This window comes from Bos taurus, unplaced genomic scaffold (assembly GCF_002263795.3).
Source record: "Bos taurus isolate L1 Dominette 01449 registration number 42190680 breed Hereford unplaced genomic scaffold, ARS-UCD2.0 Leftover_ScbfJmS_1899, whole genome shotgun sequence".
Taxonomy (NCBI): Eukaryota; Metazoa; Chordata; class Mammalia; order Artiodactyla; family Bovidae; genus Bos; species Bos taurus.
The window spans coordinates 577,013-595,692 of NW_020190994.1; the positions used below are offsets into that span (position 1 = coordinate 577,013).

The 18,680-nt window shown below is 39.2% G+C and overlaps 1 protein-coding gene across 3 annotated transcripts in view; it reads right to left on the reverse strand.

The window, feature by feature from the left end:
• Positions 1 to 287: 287 nt before the first annotated feature.
• Positions 288 to 18,680, reverse strand: part of LOC100299180 (ATP-binding cassette sub-family C member 4) — a 150,655-nt gene continuing 132,262 nt past the window's right edge. Inside the window, exons 27-29 of one of the 3 annotated variants that reach the window (XM_024989068.2) lie at positions 17,247 to 17,336; positions 4,596 to 4,768; positions 288 to 4,154 (exon numbers count right to left, since the gene is read on the reverse strand). In XM_024989068.2, the coding sequence (XP_024844836.1) occupies positions 4,028 to 4,154; positions 4,596 to 4,768; positions 17,247 to 17,336 (390 nt within the window). In that variant the 3' untranslated portion in view covers positions 288 to 4,027. Of the gene's footprint in view, positions 4,155 to 4,595; positions 16,712 to 17,246; positions 17,337 to 18,680 lie in introns of those variants that run through there. The other 2 variants (XM_024989067.2, XM_059884435.1) reach the window with 2 other exon arrangements.

Here is an 18,680-nt window from a genome sequence, read left to right on the forward strand (position 1 = left end):
TTTTTGCTACATTGAAAATCAACTGGTAATTAGAAGCTCTGCTGCTGCTGCTGCTAAGTTGCTTCAGTCGTGTCTGACTCTGTGCGATCCCATAGATGGCAGCCCACCAGGGTCCCCTGTCCCTGGGATTCTCCAGGCAAGAACACTGGAGTGGGTTGCCATTTCCTTCTCCAACGCATAAAAGTGAAAAGTGAAAAGTGAAAGTGAAGTAGCTCAGTTGTGTCCAACTCTTAGCGACCCGATGGACTGCAGCCCACCAGGCTCCTCCATCCATGGGATTTTCCAGGCAAGAGTACTGGAGTGGAGTGCCATTGCCTTCTCCGAATTAGAAGCTCTAGAATAACATGTAAGCTTTATAGCTGGGGTGAATGGAGCACAGAGGACAATCCCCAACCCTGAAGCTGGGGGATGCCTGTCTCTTGGTGCCCTGAGGTCTAATCCTCTTATTCCTACCAGAGGAGTCAGCAACCACAACCAGCTCAGACTGAGATGTGAACACAGGGCCAAGTTTACATCTCCTGGTGGGACCTCCCCATGACATCACTGATGACCTCAACCAAGGAACCTTAAACTGAAGGTCTCCCAACACAGGAGTGGGAAGAGCAGCTCCACAGTGAAGGGTAAGATCCTTTCCTGGAAACAAGGTCATTCATCACAAAGGTGACAGGCTCCAAACAGAACCCTTGCCTTTCCCTTCTCCCTCCATCTTCCCCATTCACCCAGATGCTCAGTCTCTGCACCCAGAAACCAGCGTCAATCTTTCTCTCTGCTCTCAGATCCCATGTTCAATCCATCACACAGTCCACTTGGCTCCACTTCCTTATCTAGCCCAGGTCCCACCATCTCACCATTTCCACTGCAGGCACCTTAGACTAAGCCAACAGTCTAGAGAGGGTACATTCTAAGACAGTGAAGATTGAATCTGGAGAACTGAAAGACCATCAGTTTGGTTTTAGCTGTAAAGGAAGGAGGGAGAACAGAGAGACAAAACTAGAAAGTTGGGGAGGGACGGGCAGTGCACTGCTTCATGAAACTACTTTAAATATTTGTTCATAGACATTGACCAAGAGAGAGAAAATTTGAGATTATAGAAATGTATAACCTCCTTACCAGGAGATATTGGTGAGTAAAAGACACTTGCTCCTTGGAAGAAAAGTTATGACAAACCTAGACAGTGTATTAAAAAGTAGAGACATTGCTTTGCTGACAAAGGCCCGTTTAGTCAAAGCTATGGTTTTTCCAGAAATCATGTATGGATGTGAGAGTTGGACCATAAAGAAGGCTGGGTGCCAGTCTAAGAATTGATGCTTTTGAACTGTGGTGCTGGAGAAGACTCTTAAGAGTTTCCTGGACTGCAGGAGATCAAACCAGTCAATCCTAAAGGAAATCAACCCTGAATATTCACTGGAAGGACTGATGCTGCAGCTGAAGCCCTAATACTTTGGCCACCTGATGCAAAGAGCCAACTCACTGGAAAAGACCCTGATGATGATAAAGATTGGGAGAAGGAGGAGAAGGGGATGACAGAAGGTGAGATGGTTGGATGGGATCACCGACTCAATGAACATGAGTTTGAGTGAGCTCTGGGAGATAGCAAAAGACAGGGAAGCCTGGCATGCTGCAGTCCATGGGGCTGCAAAGAGTTGGACATGGCTTTAGTGACTGAACAACAAACCAGTAAGTAAAACATTTAAAAAATGAATGTATTTTGATAATATTAAGAAAGCTGACTGGTTGAGAGGGTATAGATGTTCACATCTGCAGATCAGGTGCTGAGTGATAACACTTTAGGACTGACCAGGCGACATGTCTTCCAAATTCTGCCTTCTTCAGTTTCCCTAACCAACCACACATTTCAAGCTGACAGTACTTCTAAGAATTAAATAATAAAAAGAATCTGTTACCATGAATGTCATTAATGCTGTCATACCAAAAACCAAAAATAAGTATTCAGGGTACATATAGGAACAAAGAATTTAATTGAAAAGACCCTTAACTGAGCTGGAGATCAAGCCATCTTTCTGCTGTTATTTCTAAAGCCTGACAAAGGGCTTGAAACAGGTACATTTCACAGCATCATTTATTTGTTATGGAAAAATGGACAGTCTTTGAAACACAATGTTGAGAGGTAAGACCAACAAAGTGACAGGTAAAAACTTGTATACCTGTGGCAGATTCACGTTGATGTATGGCAAAACTAATACAATATTGTAAAGTAATTAACCTCCAATTAAAATAAATAAATTTATATTTTAAAAATATTAAAAGTAAATAAATAAAAATAAATGGAAAAAAAAGGTTACTTTTCCAATTAGCATTCAAGAACACAAAATGAAGGACTAAGGATGCCTGACACAAAACATTTCCAGAAATTAAGAGTCACTGTTCGGCAATCTTGAATGCTACCCCATCTCTCATGAAAGTGTGCAGGTAGAGCCTGCTTCCTACCATGATGTCTAGTCCAGGTAGCCAGACACACTGCTTGGAGCCTAGAGCATCCTTTTGGTTGGGGATGCCCCATTTCTGTCGTCTGCCTCCCCAGAAGGAAGCACGCCCAGCTTGGGGAATGAGACTACAAGCACTGTCTCAATGCTGACAGCCTGGTATCTACTCAGTGCCCCACTGATGATCCCATCTGACAATGCATGTGAAGTAAGGACAGGAGGTGATATTCCAGAAGCTGCCCAAGAAGTCAAAAGAGATGGTACTATTTTCCTTAGACATAAGGAACTGTGGGTATCATTGACCACTCATTAGTGATTATTACCTGTTTTGTATGGACCATCAAAATACCTTAAAGTATCTTGCATTCCCTGAGATTATTTGCCGCCAAATTTTTTCCTTTGAGGAATGCTTTTCTTATGTTATAAAGCTACATTCCATTTCTCATTTATTAAAACTGAGCAAGCAATAGAAGGAAAGGACAAGGAAAGAGATAAAACGAAAAAGAGAGAGAAAAGGAATAGATGGAGGAAGGAAATAAAGTTAAGGAAGGAAATATTAAATTACTAAGGAAGAAAGAGCCAACCAAACCTAGAAAGGAAGATACTAGACAGAAATCCAGAGACCAAAGCCTGGAGCCTACCATGTGTAAAGAAAAGAGCTATTGTTAAGAGACTTTCTGGTTGTTTAGTCTCTCATCCCTGATTTGCCTTTCTTTCCAAACTCTCATCTGTGATGCAGAAGCTGGGTCTCTGCAAGTCACAGCAACAGTTCCGAGACTCTTTTGCCAGGTGGCCTTTGTTAGGTTCTGCCAGTAGGGGGCACTAGAGGGAGACTGAAGGTGGGAAACACGGCTAATGTACTACCTGATTCTGCTACTAGCATCACCTCAGCATTGGGACCTGACTCCAGCTTCCAGCTATTAGCACGTGGAGAACCAGCCCCATCCTGCTCCCTTACAAATATGGCCAGCAACCGGGCAGTGACCTCTCCTCAGAGGTCCGAGCATCAATTCTTCGGGGCCTCTCTTCCTAGTTCTCAGGTCTGGAGATCTATCCGAGGATATGGTAGCTGCTTTCTAAAATCATTACCCCAGTGATTCTAGCCCTCTAATCCCTATGTAATACATTTCTTATATTAAATCCTTTCAGTTAAAAAATACTGTTTTTCTCATTAGGCCGTTTCTTCTCATGGACTCCCGAGACATTCTACAACTTTAGCCATCAACTTCCCAGCAGTCTAAGTTCGAGCTATTTTTTTTTTTTTTTTTGATAAGGGAATCCAAAAATGCTGAAACAACTATGACACAGTGAAAACGACTGTGTTCTACTCCACTAAAATATGGAGCTATAACTTGGGTTTGGAATATTTTAAGTTGGCCATCATAAATAAATGACAACTCAAACTTTTAATATGAAGATATAAGATTATTGGATATATTATTTAATAGTACATTCTCAAAGTATAGTTAAGTACTTGAGTAATTTTCAGGAATGAGAGAAGAAAGTAAGAGAAACATTAATGGAGGTTCCTATCAAATTTTACAAGGAAGGATACATTGAAAATTGAACATAAATGGAAATAGCTAAAATGGTGAGGGTCTTACCATTATCCATTCACAGTCAATAATGTTGCTCAACCTGTGTGCAATGGTCAGCACAGTGCACTGGGCAAATCTCTCATGAATTCTTTTTTGTATGAACTCATCAGTTCTAGAAACAAAGAATTTGATTTAATTCAGTAAAGACAGGAAAAGCAGACTTAAGACCTAAAAATATCCTATGATATTTTTACAATGTTTTTAAAAATCAATACTTTAACATATAGTCTTGTTCCTAAATAACTAAGTATAAAAAGTCTACTTAGAAATTTACTATTTTTCATAAAATGATGGAAAATTAGTCTTCCCTCCAAACTGCTTGAAACTATCAGGAGCTGGATTTAAGAATTCAGCTCTTTTATGATGCCTCATAACAACATTGACACCATATAACATGTCTTGGTTTTATCCTTTGTTTTCTGGAATTAATATTACCAACAGATATCCATGAGGCCAAGCGAGCAGTTAGAAACATTTTGAAGATTCACTAAATGTTTTCCATTTACCACATTTACAAGTCAGATTCAAGATTTCCTGGGGCTCAGCTCCATACCTTGGATCCACGTATGATGTGGCTTTGTCAAGAATCAATATCTGATTCTTCCTGAGAATAGTCCTGGCAAGGCACACCAGTTGTTTCTGACCAACACTCATGTTCAAGCCAGATTCTGCTAATTCAGTATTCATTTTAGCAGGAAGACTTTTGACAGATTCTTTAAGTTGTACCTGTGGATAGAAAAGAATGACATTTTTCTAAGCAAACTGTTACTGAAGTAGACAAGCCTCTTAGACACTAGAGCTTTGACATCCTCAGGACTTCATACGTATCATATATGTACAGCCAGATGATGGGGAGAGCTCCTTCCAGTGAATGTTCACTGAGAAAGATGGTGGAGTCAACTCAGGACAGGAAGATCTCAGTGTCCCCCATTCCCATCACAGGACATCCACCAGAAACCCCACCTAGGGGTTAGTTAAGGAAGTCTCTCAAAAAGTGAAGCTATTTCTCCCAATGTGATTTAAACAGAAAAGTTAAAAGGATCTTTATGGCTGAGTGAAGTTTCATAAAGTACATTTTGCATAGGAGTTGGTACACTAGAGAAAAACTTTCAAAAATTTTACAGAAAATCTGGTTCTCTGGAGACATAGTCTTATTGGCCCTTTACTATTTTCTGAAGTTTAATATATGCAAGTTTCAAACAATGGCAAACTGCCCCTTATACATTAGTAATCCTGGAGCCCACTCTAATAATGGTTCTTTTCCAAGTTTAAACCTATAAATAGTGGACCAATGAAGTGCATTTTCTTCAGTGTCGTAAATGCATTGTTGTGAATGAAAATGCATGAAAAATAAAACACAACATCTTATTTCCCTTAGCTTATAGATATAGGTTGCTGTTGTTCAGTCACTGAGTTGTGTCCAACACTTTGCAACCTCATGGACAGCAGCACACCAGGGTTCCTTGCCCTTCACTATCGCTTGGAGTTTGCTCAAACTCATGTCCATTAAGTCAGCGATGCCATCCAACCATCTTGTCCTCTTTCGTACCCTTGTCCACCTGATTCCATCTTTTCCAGCATCAGGGTGTTTTCCAATGAGTCATCTCTTCACATCAGGCGGCCAATGTCCTGGAGCTTCAGCTTCATCATCAGTCCTTCCAAGGAAAATTCAGGGTTGATTTCCTTTAGGACTGACTTTCCTTATCTGCTTGTGTTCCAAGGGACTCACAACAATCTTCTCCAGAACTGCAGTTCAAAAGCATCAGTTCTTCAGCGCTCAGCCTTATTTATGGTCCAACTTTCACACTGGTACATGACTTCTGGGAAAACCATAGGTTTGACTACATAGACTTTGTTGGCAAAGTGATGTCTCTGCTTTTTAATATTCTGTATAGGTTTGTTATATCTCCTTTTTCCAGGAGCAAGCGTCTTTTAATTTCATGGCTGCAGTCACCATCTGCAGTGATTTTGGAAATAAAGTCTGTCATTTTTTCCACTATTTCCCCATATATTGCAATGAAGTGTGAGACAGAATGCCATGATCTTAGTTTCTTGAATGTTGAGCTTTAAGCCAGCTTTTTCACACTCTTCTTTCACTTTTATCAAGAAGCTCTTTAGTTCCTCTTCACTTTCTACCATTAGGGTGGTGTCAGCTGCATATCTGACATCATTGACATTTCTCTCAGCAATCTTGATGCCAGCTTCATCCAGCCCAGCATTTCACATGATGTACTCTGCATATAAGTCAAATAAGCAAGGTGATAATATATAGCCTTGATGTACTCCTTTCCCAATTTGGAACCAGTCCAAATTGTTGCTTTGGAACCAATGTTCCCTGTCTGGTTCTAACTGTTGCTTCTTGACCTGCATACAGGTTTTGCAGGAGGCAAGTACGGTGATCTGGTATTCCTATTTCTTTAAGAATTTTCCACAGTTTGTTGTGATCCACACAGTCAAAGGCTATAGTGTAGTCAATGAAAAAGATATTTTTCTGGAATTCTCTTGCTTTTTCAATGACCCAATGAATGTTGGCAATTTGATCTCCAGTTTCTCTGGCTTTTCTAAATCCAGTTTGCACATTTGGAAGTTCTTGGTTCATATACAGTTGAAGCCTAGCATGAAGGATTTTGAGCATTACCTTGCTAGCATGGGAAATGAATGCAATTGTGTGGTAATTTGAACATTTTTTGGCACTGCCCTTCTATTGGGAATGAAATGAAGACTGGCTTTACCAGTCCTGTGGCCACTGCTGAGTCTTCCAAATTTGCTGGCATATTGAGTGCAGCATTTGAACAGCATCATCTTTTAGGATTTGAATTCAGTTCAGTTCAGTTCAGTCACTCTGACATGTCCGACTCTTTGCAACCCCATGGACTGCAGCACAGCAGGCCTCCCTGTCCATCACCAAATCCCAGAGTTTACTCAAACTCATGTTCATTGAGACAGTGAGGCCATCCAACCACCTCATCCTTTGTTGACCCCTTATCATCCTGCCTTCTATCTTTCCCATCATCAGGCTGTTTTCAAATGAGTCAGTTCTTTGCATCAGGTGGCCAAAGTACTGGAGTTTTAGCTTCAACATCAGTCCTTCCAATGAATATTCAGGACTGATTTCCTTTAGGATGTACTGGTTGGATCTCCTTGCAGTCCGAGGGACTCACAAGAGTCTTCTCCAACACCACAGTTCAAAAGCATCAATTCTTCAGCGCTCAGCTTTCTTTATAGTCCAACTCTCACATCCATATGTGACTACAGGGAAAATCATAGCCTTGACTAGATGGACCGTTGTTGGCAAAGTAATGTCTCTGATTTTTAATATGCTAAGTTGGTCATCACTTTCCTTCCAAGGAGTAAGCATCTTTTAATTTCATGTCTGCAGTCACCATCTGCAGTGATTTTGGAGCCCCAAAAAATAAAGTCTGACACTGTTTACACTGTTTCCCCATATATTTGCCATGAAGTGATGGGACTAGATGCCATGATCTTAGAATGTTGAGCTTTAAGCCAACTTTTTTGCTCTCCTCTTTCACTTTCATCAAGAAGCTCTTCAGTTCTTCTTCACTTTCTGCCATAAGGGTGGTGTCATGTGCATATCTGAGGTTGATATTTCTCCTGGAAATCTTGATTCCAGCTTGTGCTTCATCCAGTCAAGTGTTTCTCATGATATACTCTGCATATAAGTTAAATAAGCAGGTGACAATATGCAGCCTTGATGTACTACTTTTCCTATTTGGAACCAGTCTCTGGTCCGATGTCCAGTTCTGACTGTTGCTTCCTGACCTGCATACAGATTTTTCAAGAGGCAAGCCAGCTGGTCTGGTATTTCCATCTCTTTCAGAATTTTCCACAGTTTATTGTAATCCACACAGTCAAAGGCTTTGGCAGAGTCATAAAGTAGAAACAGATATTTTTCTGGAACTCTCTTGCTTTTTCCATGATCCAGCAGATGTTGGCAATTTGACCTCTGGTTCCTCTGCCTTCTCTAAAAACAGCTTGAACATCTGGAAGTTTACGGTTCACATATTGTTGAAGCCTTGCTTGGAGAATTATGAGCATTAATTTACTAGTGTGTGAGATGAGTACAATTGTGCAGAGTTTGAGCATTCTTTGGCATGGCCTTTCTTTGAGACTGAAATGAAAACTGACCTTTTCCAGTCCTGTGGCCACTGCTGAGTTTTCCAAATTTGCTGGCATATTCATTGCAGCACTTTCACAGAATCATCTTTTACAATCTGTAATAACTCAACTGGAATTCCATCACCTCCACTAGCTTTGTTCATAGTGATGCTTCCTAAGGTGCACTTGACTTCACATTCCAGGAGGTCTGGATCTAGGTGAGTGATCACACCATCATGATTATCTGGGTCATGAAGATCTTTTTTGTGCAGTTCTTCTGTGCATTCTTTCCACCTCTTCTTAATATCTTCTACTTCTGTTAGGTTCATACCATTTCTGTCATTTATTGAGCACATCTTTACATGAAATGTTCCCTTGGTATCTCTAATTTTCTTAAAGGGATCTCTAGTCTTTCCCATTCTATTGTTTTCCTCTATTTCTTTGCATTGATCACTGAGGAAGGCTTTCTTATCTCTCCTTGCTATTCTTTGGAATTCTGCATTCACATGGGTATATCTTTCCTTTTCTCCTTTGCTTTTCACTTCTCTTCTTTTCACAGCTATATGTAAGGCCTCCTTAGACAGCCATTTTGTTTTTTTGCATTCCTTTTTCTTGGGGATGGTCCTGATCCCTGTCTCCTGTACAGTGTCACGAACCTCTGTCAATAGTTTATTAGGTCCTCTATCAGATCTAGTCCCTTAAATCTATTTCTCACTTCTACTGTATAATTGTAAGGGATTTGATTTAGGTCATACCTGAATGGTCTAGTGGTTTTCCCTACTTTCTACAATTTAAGTCTGAATTTGGCAATAAGGAGTTTATGATCTGAGCCATAGTCAGCTCCCAGTCTTATTTTTCCTGACTGTTTAGAGCTTCTCCATCTTTGTCTGCAAAGTATATAATCAATCTGATTTTGGTGTTGGCCATATGGTGATGTCCATGTGCAGAGTCTTCTCTTGTGTTGCTGGAAGAGGGTGTTTGCTATGATCAGTGTGTTCTCTTGGCAAAACTCTATTAGCCTTTGCCTTGCTTCATTCTGTACTCCAAGGCCAAATTTGACTGATACTCCAGGTGTTTCTTGACTTCCTACTTTTGCATTCCAGTCCTCTCTAATGAAACGGACATGTTTTTTGGGTGTTAGTTCTAACAGTTCTTGTAGGTCTTCATAGAACCATTCAAATTCAGCTTCTTCAGCATTACTGGTCAGAGCATAGACTTGGATTATCATGATATTGAATGGTTTGCCTTGGAAACGAACGGAGATCATTCTGTCGTTTTTGAGATTACATTCTCGTATTTCATTTCAGTCTCTTTTGTTGACTATGATGACTACTCCATTTCTTTGAAGGGATTCTTGCCCACAGTAGTAGATATAATGGTCATCTGAGTTAAATTCACCCATTCCAGTCCATTTTAGTTCGCCAATTCCTAAATGTCAATGTTCATTCTTGCCGTCTCATGTTTGACCACTTCCAATTTGCCTTGATTCATGGACCTAACATTTCAGCTTCCTATGCATTTTTGGTCTTTACAGCATCAGACCTTGCTTCTATCACCAGTCACATCCACATCTGGGTATTGTTTTTGGTTTGGCTCTGTCTCTTCATTCTTTCTGGAGTTATTTCTCCACAGATCTCCAGTAGATTATTGGGCACCTACCAACCTGGGGAATTCATCTTTCAGTGTCCTATATTTTTGCCTTTTCATATTGTTCATTATCTTGGGAACATTATCTAGGGGTTATCTAGGCAAGAATACTGAAGTGCTTTGCCATTCCCTTCTCCAGTGGACCACATTTTGTAGAACTCTCCACCATGACCCATCTGTCTTGGGTGGCCCTAAAGGGCATGGCTCATAGTTTCATTGTTAGACAAGGGTGTGGTCTATGTGATTAGATTGCTTAGTTTTCTGTGATTGTGGTTTTCAGTCTGTCTGCATGGAGAAGGATAAGAGGCTTTTGGTAGCTTCCTGATGGGAGAGACTTACAGGGGGAGACTGGGTCTTGTTCTGAAGGGCGGGATCATGCTCAGTAAATCTTTAATCCACTTTTCTGTTGATGAGTGGAGATATGTTCACCCATTTTAAATAGATCAGCTGGAATCCCATCACTTCCACTAGCTTTCTTCATCATGATGCTTCCTAAGGCCCACTTGACTTCACACTCCAGGACGTCTGTCTCTAACTGACTGATCACACCATTGTGGTTATTTGTGTCATTAAGACCTTTTATAAAAATAGTTCTCCCATGTATTCTTGCCACCTCTTATTAATATCTTCTGCTTCTGTTATATCCATACCGCTTCTGTCTTTTACTGTGCCCATCCTTGCAGGAAATGTTCCCTTAGTATTGCTAATTTTCTTTACAAGATCTCTAGTCTTTCCTTTTCTATTGCTTTCCTCTATTTCTTTGCACTGATCACTTAGGAAGGCTTTCTTATCTCTCTGTGCTATTCTTTGGAACACTGCGTTGAGATGCATATATCTTTCCTTTACTCCTTTGCCTTTTGCTTCTCTTCTTTCCTTGGCTATTTGTAAGGCCTTCTCAGACAACCATTTTGCCTTATTGCATTTCTTTTTCTTGAGGATGGTTTTGTTCACCACCTCCTGTAGACTGTTATAAACCTGTGTCCATAGATCTTCAGGCACTCTATCAGAACTAATCCCTTGAATCTACTTGTCACTTCCACTGTATAATTTGTAAGGGATTTGTTTTAGGTCCCATCAGAATTGCTTGTGGTTTTCCCTACTTTCTTCCATTTAAGCCTGAGTTTTGCACTAAGGAGTTCATGATCTGAGCCACAGTCAGCTCCTGGTCTTGTTTTTGCTGACTGTATAGAGCTTCTCCATCTTTGGCTGCAAAAAATATAATCAATCTGATTTCGGTATTGACTATCTGGTGATGTCCATGTGTAGAGTCTTCTCTTGTGTTGTTGAAAGAGGGTGTTGGCTATGACCAGCATGTTCTCTTGGAAAAACCCTGTTAGCTTTTGCCCTGCTTCATTTTGTACTCCAAGGCCAAACTTGCCTGTTACTCCATGTATCTCTTGACTTCCTAGTTTTGTATTTCAGTCCCCTATGATGAAGAAGGCATCTTTTTTGGTTTTAGTTCTAGAAGGTCTTGTAGGTCTTCATCGAACTGTTCAACTTCAGCTTTTTTGGCATTAGTGGTTGGGGCATAGACTTGGATTACTGTGATACCGAATGGATTCCCCTGGAAATGAGCCAAGATCATTCTGTCATTTTTGAGACTGCACCCAAATACTGCTTTTGGACTCTTTTGTTGACTACTTTTTTTTTTTTTTTTTTTTTTGAAGCCAAACAAAATCAAATTGGAGAAGACTTGAAGCCAGGCAGCCTGGGGGTAAGTCTTGCCTGGCTATGCCAACTGGGAAAATTCCTGAACCTACCCTATCTTAGCTTCCTAAACTCTAAGTAAGACTATAATATCATAATTATAAAGGTGTGTACCTCTTAACATTATGAAGAATAGTAAATGAGTCAGTACATGCAGAATTTGTAACAGATTAATAGATATTGCCCATTATTAATAATGCTATCAGCTTGCCCCTCTTCATGTTCTGCTTCACTTTTCTCCTTTGCATGTAACAGAACTGAGATTTTTTTTACATATGCATTGGCTTGCTTTTCAACTTCTCCAGAATTTAAGCTCCAAAAGGACAGACATTTTGTCTCTTGATGACTATGACAGCCCCAGAATCTGAATCATTGCCTGAAAAGCTCTCAGTAGATATTTGTTGGCTGGATGAAGGTGGACTTCCCTGTTGGCTCAGTGGTAAAGAATCCGCCTGCCAAGCAGGAAACTTGGTTTTGATCCTGGGTGAGACTCCCTGGCTAAGGAAATTGAAACCACTCCAGTAGTCTTGACTGAGAAATCCCATGGGCAGAGGAGCATGGCAGGCTTTAGTCCATGGGGTTGCAGAAAAGTCAGACGTGACAAACAGCAACAACATGAATGAAGGCATAAGTGACTTTAAATGAATCACATATCTGTTCCTATAAATTAGAAACTAAATTCATATGAATAAATAATTTATATATAAAACTGTTTTCTTATTAAGTGTAATTGTATAAAGAATATATTCTTATAAAATTAACTGGCTCCAAGACATCATATCACATTTTAAACAAAAGCACTAAAAAAGTTATAATTTAAGGAAAAGAGAACAAATAATTACTATTCAAAACTATACATCTCTGTATAGAATACTCCAGATTATCTTAGATCTTGAGAAAATAATGAAATATAGCAAACTGAAAAATAATACACTGGACTTATAAGGCACCCTGTCTCCATCATCACTGTGTGCACTCTGTGTAGTAGGTGCTGATGCCTCGCACAGGAGGGGAACACAGAGGTCAGGTGGTTTCCACATTTTGCGGAAATTTCTTACTTTTCAAAAAGAAAATCTGGTGTGGGTCAGAAGGAGACACTGAAATGCAATCAACAAATGGGGAAGAGCTTTTACTAGAGCAGGGCCAGCAGTAAAGGTAGTTCACCTAATACAAAGCCCGGGGAAATGGACACGTGACCTGTTGCCACTGCAAGGACCGAACTACATGGTTCCTGATGCACAGGTTGCTGATGCCCAGGTTTCTGTATCTTGCTTTCCTGTGTGATGAGACACACTTGTGTCCTAACAGAGACACGATCAATGTCAGACATTTAACTTCATGATTTCTTCCCAGTTTGACAGGAAATTTTTGTTATTGTTTAGTTGCTAAGTCAACTCTAGATTGAAGCCTTCCAGGTTCCTCTGTCCATGGGATTTTCCAGGCAAGAATATTGGGGTGAGTTACCATTTCCTCCTTCAGGGAATCTTCCCAACTCAGGGATCAACCCCAATTCTTCATTGCAGGCAGACTCTTTATCACTGAGCAACTGCGGAAGCCCCCATACTATACTCTTAATTCCAAATCCTAGTATCTAAGGTGTTTTGTTTTTGCTTTATAACAGAAGCAACACATCAATGATTCATTTCCAGAGTTTTATCTACTATGACTTTTTAACCTCTGAGTGATAAAGTGCTTCATCTTCAGGCACTACTCATGTTATATTTTTGGAGCTGCCTTTGCTTTTTAGCACTCCAATAGCACCAATTTCTGATGAACTTTTATCAGTTTACAGTAAGTTGGCAAATTTTGATTACATGAAAAATGTATTTTCAGCATATTTAGAAAAATCAACGAAATGAGACAGGCAGCATCCATAGGACTGTTTTCCTTCTGAATGTCCATCTTTGCCAAAGAATAAGGACAAAACAGAACTAGAGGACTTAAAAAATTTTCTAAGCTATCTTTTCCTTTTAATTGAAGTTCATTAAGAGGAAAACATATTGGTTCCCTGCTATTCATTCTCAAGTTAACTCTGTGAGTTTGGGTTCCAGTTAGGCATCATTTACAAATTAATAACTAGGGTTTCTGGTTTGCTTAAAAACTGACTTCATTGATTTAGTGATACCTCTTGATAAGGATGAAGGAGGAGAGTGAAAAAACTGGCTTAAAGCTCAACATTAAGAAAACTAAGATCATAGCATCCAGTCCCATCATTTCATGGCAAATAGAAGGGGAAAAGATAGAAGCAGTGACAGATTTCTTCTTCTTGGACTCTAAAATCAGTGCAGATGGTGACTGTAGCCTTGAAATTAGAAGATGGTTGCTTCTTGGCAGGAAAGCTATGACAAAACTAGACAGTGTGTTAAAAAGCAAATATATCACTTTGTTGACAAAGGTCTGTATAATCAAACCTATGGTCTTTCCAGTAGTCATGTACAAACGTGAGACCTGGACAGTATGAAACGAGTCGCCAGTCCAGGTTCGATGCATGGTACTGGATGCTTGGGGCTGGTGCACTGGGACAACCCAGAGGGAGGGTAGGGGAGGGAGGAGGGAGGAGGGTTCAGGATGGGGAACGCAGGTATACCTGTGGCGGATTCATTTCAATATTTGGCAAAACTAATACAATATTGTAAAGTTTAAAAATAAAATAAAATTAAAAAAAAAAAAAGAGTGCTGAAGAATCAATGCTTTTGAACTGTGGTACTGGAGAACACTACTGAGAGTCACTTGGAAAACAAGGAGATCAAACTAGTCAATCTTAAAGGAAATCAACCCTGAATACTCTCTGGAAAGACTCATGCTGAAGCTGAAGCTCCAATATTTTGGCCACCTGATGCAAACAGTTGACTCATTGGAAAAGACCCTGATGCTGGGAAACATTGAAGGCAGAAGCAGAAGAAGGAGACAGAGGATGAGATGGCTGGATGGCATCATCTATTCAATGGACATGAACTTTGGCAAACTCCAGGAGATGGCGAGGGACAGGGAAGCCTGGCGTGCTGTAGTCCATTGGGGTCACAAAGAGTCAGAGGTGACTTAGCAACTGAACAACAATAACTTAGAGTGATAAATCACCCCCTTTATCCAGATTCTTGAGGAATTGTTTCTTTATCACATTTGTATGTTTTTCAGTGAATGATTTGGTAAGTTTTCTTTTAAAATAGTCATAAGGAATAAACTCCTAGAGAACCATAATAGTGGGATGATTTCTCCAAGTGATATCACCAAAGTTAACAGAGTTAGTTCCAGAAGCAATACATGGAAACCACACACTTGACTTTGTGAAATAAACTCACATTTCCTTTTTATAGAAAGTTCCAAATGTAGTTTAAATAGACATAGATCTTAGGATTATCTACTACTTTAGCATTTTTATAATTTAGATTGCCTCTCTGTCCATGGAACAATATGTTCTAAAATTCTAGAGTAATGCTACCTGAGAATCTGAAGAAGGGTCTCAATCTGGAAAACAAATAGAAAAATAATTTACCAGTACTTCCAGTTTTAAGATGTGTCCCGATTTCACCATTAAATTTGTCCTATGAATTCAAGAGTAGTGGATCATCCTATTGTTCTTTGCATTTAGTGGTTAAATGCTCTACACACCTCTTATCTTGTAGAATTTTACTGTAAAAGACTCACAAACTTAAATGAAATCAGAGATACACTGTTTTTCAGGCAGGAGAAGGTGAAGCAATCGACTCAATTTAAGAAAACAAAATTCACATGCTGCTGAAAAGCTGGGTGGGTGTATAAAGACTCAGTCGTGACATCCTTCAGAAACCAGAATTACTGGCTGGAAACGGTCATACCTCCAAATCTGCCTGCTCATAGTCAAGGTTCATCTGTATATTACAGATTTCAGAGCTTCCCTAGAAGGGTGACACTAAATGACAAACACACCAATTCAAACCAAAGTGAACAATCAATCTATCAGATTTGTGTAACAACAACAACAACAAAAAAGATTAAAAAAAATATGCCACACTTCTCTAAAATGAAAAGATCGATCAAACATTTAGTAGTTATTTAGGTAGAGTTTTTTCCCTGTGTTCTCCTCTAAGAATCTTATAGTATCTGGTCTTACATTTAGGTTTTCAATCCACTTTGAGTTTATTTTTGTATATGGTATCAGGGAGTGATCTAATTTTATTCTTTTAGACATAGCTGTCCAGTTTTCCCAGCACCACTTACTGAAGAAACCACCTTTTATTCATTGTATATTCTTGCCTCCTTTGTCATAGATTAGTTGGCCACGGGTTTGTGAGTTCATCTCTGGGCTCTCTAGCCTAATCCATTGATCTGTATTTCTGTTTTTGTGCTGGTGCCATACCAGCTTAATTACTCTAGCTCTGTATTGAACTGTCAAAAAAGTTCGTTGTTTTTTTTTAAATAAAATCTTATATAACAAACTTTTTTGCCAACTCAATAATATATTCTGAAGTCAGGGTACCTAATTTCTCCAGCTTTGTTTTTCTTTCTTAAGACTGCTTTGGCTACTTGGGATCTTTTGTGTTTCCATTAAAACTGTAAAAGTCTTGGCTCTAATTCTATGAAAAATGCCATTGGTAATTTGACAGGGATTGTATTGAATCTGTAGATTCTTTGGGTAGTATAGTCATTTTCACAATATTGCTTCTTCCAATCCAAGAACATGGTATATCCCTCCATCTGGTTTGCATCATCTTTGATTTCTTTTGTCAGTACCTTGTAGTTTTATAAGTACAGGTCTTTTGTCTCCTTAGGTGGTTTATTCCTAGGTATTTTATTCTTTTTGTTGCAATGGTAAATGGGATTTTTTTTCTCAACTTCTCTTTCTGATCTTTCATCGTTAATGTATAGGAATGCTCATTCTTACTTTTTAAAAGCAAAGACTATGTATGGCAAAAACCACTACAATATTGTAAAGTAATTAGCCTTCAATTAAAATAAATTAATTAAAAAAAAAAGAAGTCTAGGGTTTCTGGCATCAGTAGAACTGATTTTTAAAAGGAGTGCAAATACACAAAATAGTCTGTATTAAAATACAAACTGACAGCAACTAATAGTCAAATTTTCTTTTTATGCAAGGGTGAGGAAATTCAAAGAAGTGGAGCAAGGGAAAACATGACACAAATAACAGAAATTTCTCTAGAAATGAACCTACCCATATAAAAGCTGAGCAGATGTTCCAGGGTTCTGTTATCTGCATTCATGCTACAGCATTAAAATGACATGATTGCCAATAAATAATCATCATTAATTCTGACTATATAATTTACTTTTATAAACACTTTCCTATGAATCTTCTACATTTTATTAGTATGATCTTGTTTATATCTTTTAGTTAATAAGGAAAAACTACTATTGTCTCCACTTAGGAGATGTTTCCTAAGGCCAGAGGAATAAAATGAATATTGGAGTATAATGGAGTAATTAATTCACCAGGTCACTAGTAGAATTTGATCCCACAGTTTCAACATCCAATTGAGTACTCTGCTAAGGACAAGATAATGTGTCTATTTGTTCAGGGTTCAAGGAAAATAGCTAAAATGAAAACATGTCACATTATATTGTTGATTTTCATCATCATCAATACACACATTTTTAAGCATATCTATGTCATCAGTGTTTTCCTATTACTGAAGTCAGTGAAACTGACACGCTCCCCTTAATTATCTGCAAAGCTCTAAATGTAAACACACATATACAGATGCTAACAAGTTAATTACAGTTACTATTAATAAATTACCTCTTCTAAGGCATTCCACAGTTCGTTATCCGCATGCTCATTAAAGGGATCCAGATTTTCCCTCATTGTTCCAGTGAATAAAACAGGTTCCTAAATATGCCAAAACAGTGAGTGTTATTACCTTAACCTCTTTTTATTTTATTCTAATGTGTACAGACTGTCAAAATTGAAATACAAAAACATCTAAATTCATTAATTATTAATAATAAAGTTGCAAATGTATGTTTACAAAACAGTATCTCTAAAATTATTTTCCATTGTACAAAGTGTGCTACAAAGTATCTTCTGAACTACTGAACACTAACAGAAGAAAGTGTTGAAGAAGTTTTTTTCATCTTAAGGAAAAAACTGAAGACAAAGGAAGATTTGATTAAAAAAAAAAAATACCACCCTGGTAATAAATATCTGTTTAAATACTCACACAAACTGAGGAAATAATTACATGAGAAACTTAATGTCAAGATCTACATAAATTAACTGTCAATCCTGGTGTGACTGGGAAATACCAACAGCATGATTAGTAGAGGTTTGTGCCTCAAAACAAACCATTAAATATTTACACATTAGCACTGAAGAGTAAACTAGGCTATTTTCTCCATTGGTCAGACTGTCTTCTAGGATCTGGACTCTCTCCACATGTGTGAAATGAACATCCCCACATGTGCAAGGGGAACGTCAGCTCCTGGGGTCTGCAGCACCTCTGTCCATGGAGAGATCACCTTTGATTTTGGCATCAGCTAGTCCCACGTTCTCTAACCTGTGTGTCAGGATGGCCTGCCTCAAATCTGTTATTAACTGCAAGGCCAGGAGGACCTGAAACCCACTGTGACCTGTGTCATGATACTTTGATTTAAATAGTTCTTCCTGTTCATCTGCTTCAGGAGGAGCCACAAGTAAATTACTCTGGAAATATATGTCTCCTCTTGGCCTCAAGAGAGAATCCTGTACATAAGCTCATGTAGGCCACTTACAGTTTCTTCTGGAAGGCTCAGTAAGCCAGGCCATAAGAATATGGGCAGAAGAGAAGAGCACAATTGGCTCCTTTCAGTGAAGGGGGCAGAACAAGGGGAGGCACACGTGTGGGTGGGAACAAGAGGAGACCTGACTCTTCCACAGGTGCCCGGAACTGCTCGGAATCCCCATGTTCAAATCCTGCCTGGCCTTGGGGCTGGACTTTCCTCCTCACTTCACAAAAGCCTGAGAGGAAAGACGAAGAAGACAGACATTTCTTTTCCCTAATCATGAGGAAGAACGATACTCAGGAAGCCTTCCAAACCTTCCTTCAATATGGTCTCAGTTTTAAGTCTAATGAGAGAGAAATGATACAGAAAACTCAGGGTGTGCCACCAAAAAAAGACATACCCCTGAACAAAATCCAGAATTAAAAAGACATTATAAAGGGATATTTAGTCGCACAGAGTTGATTAAGTGGCC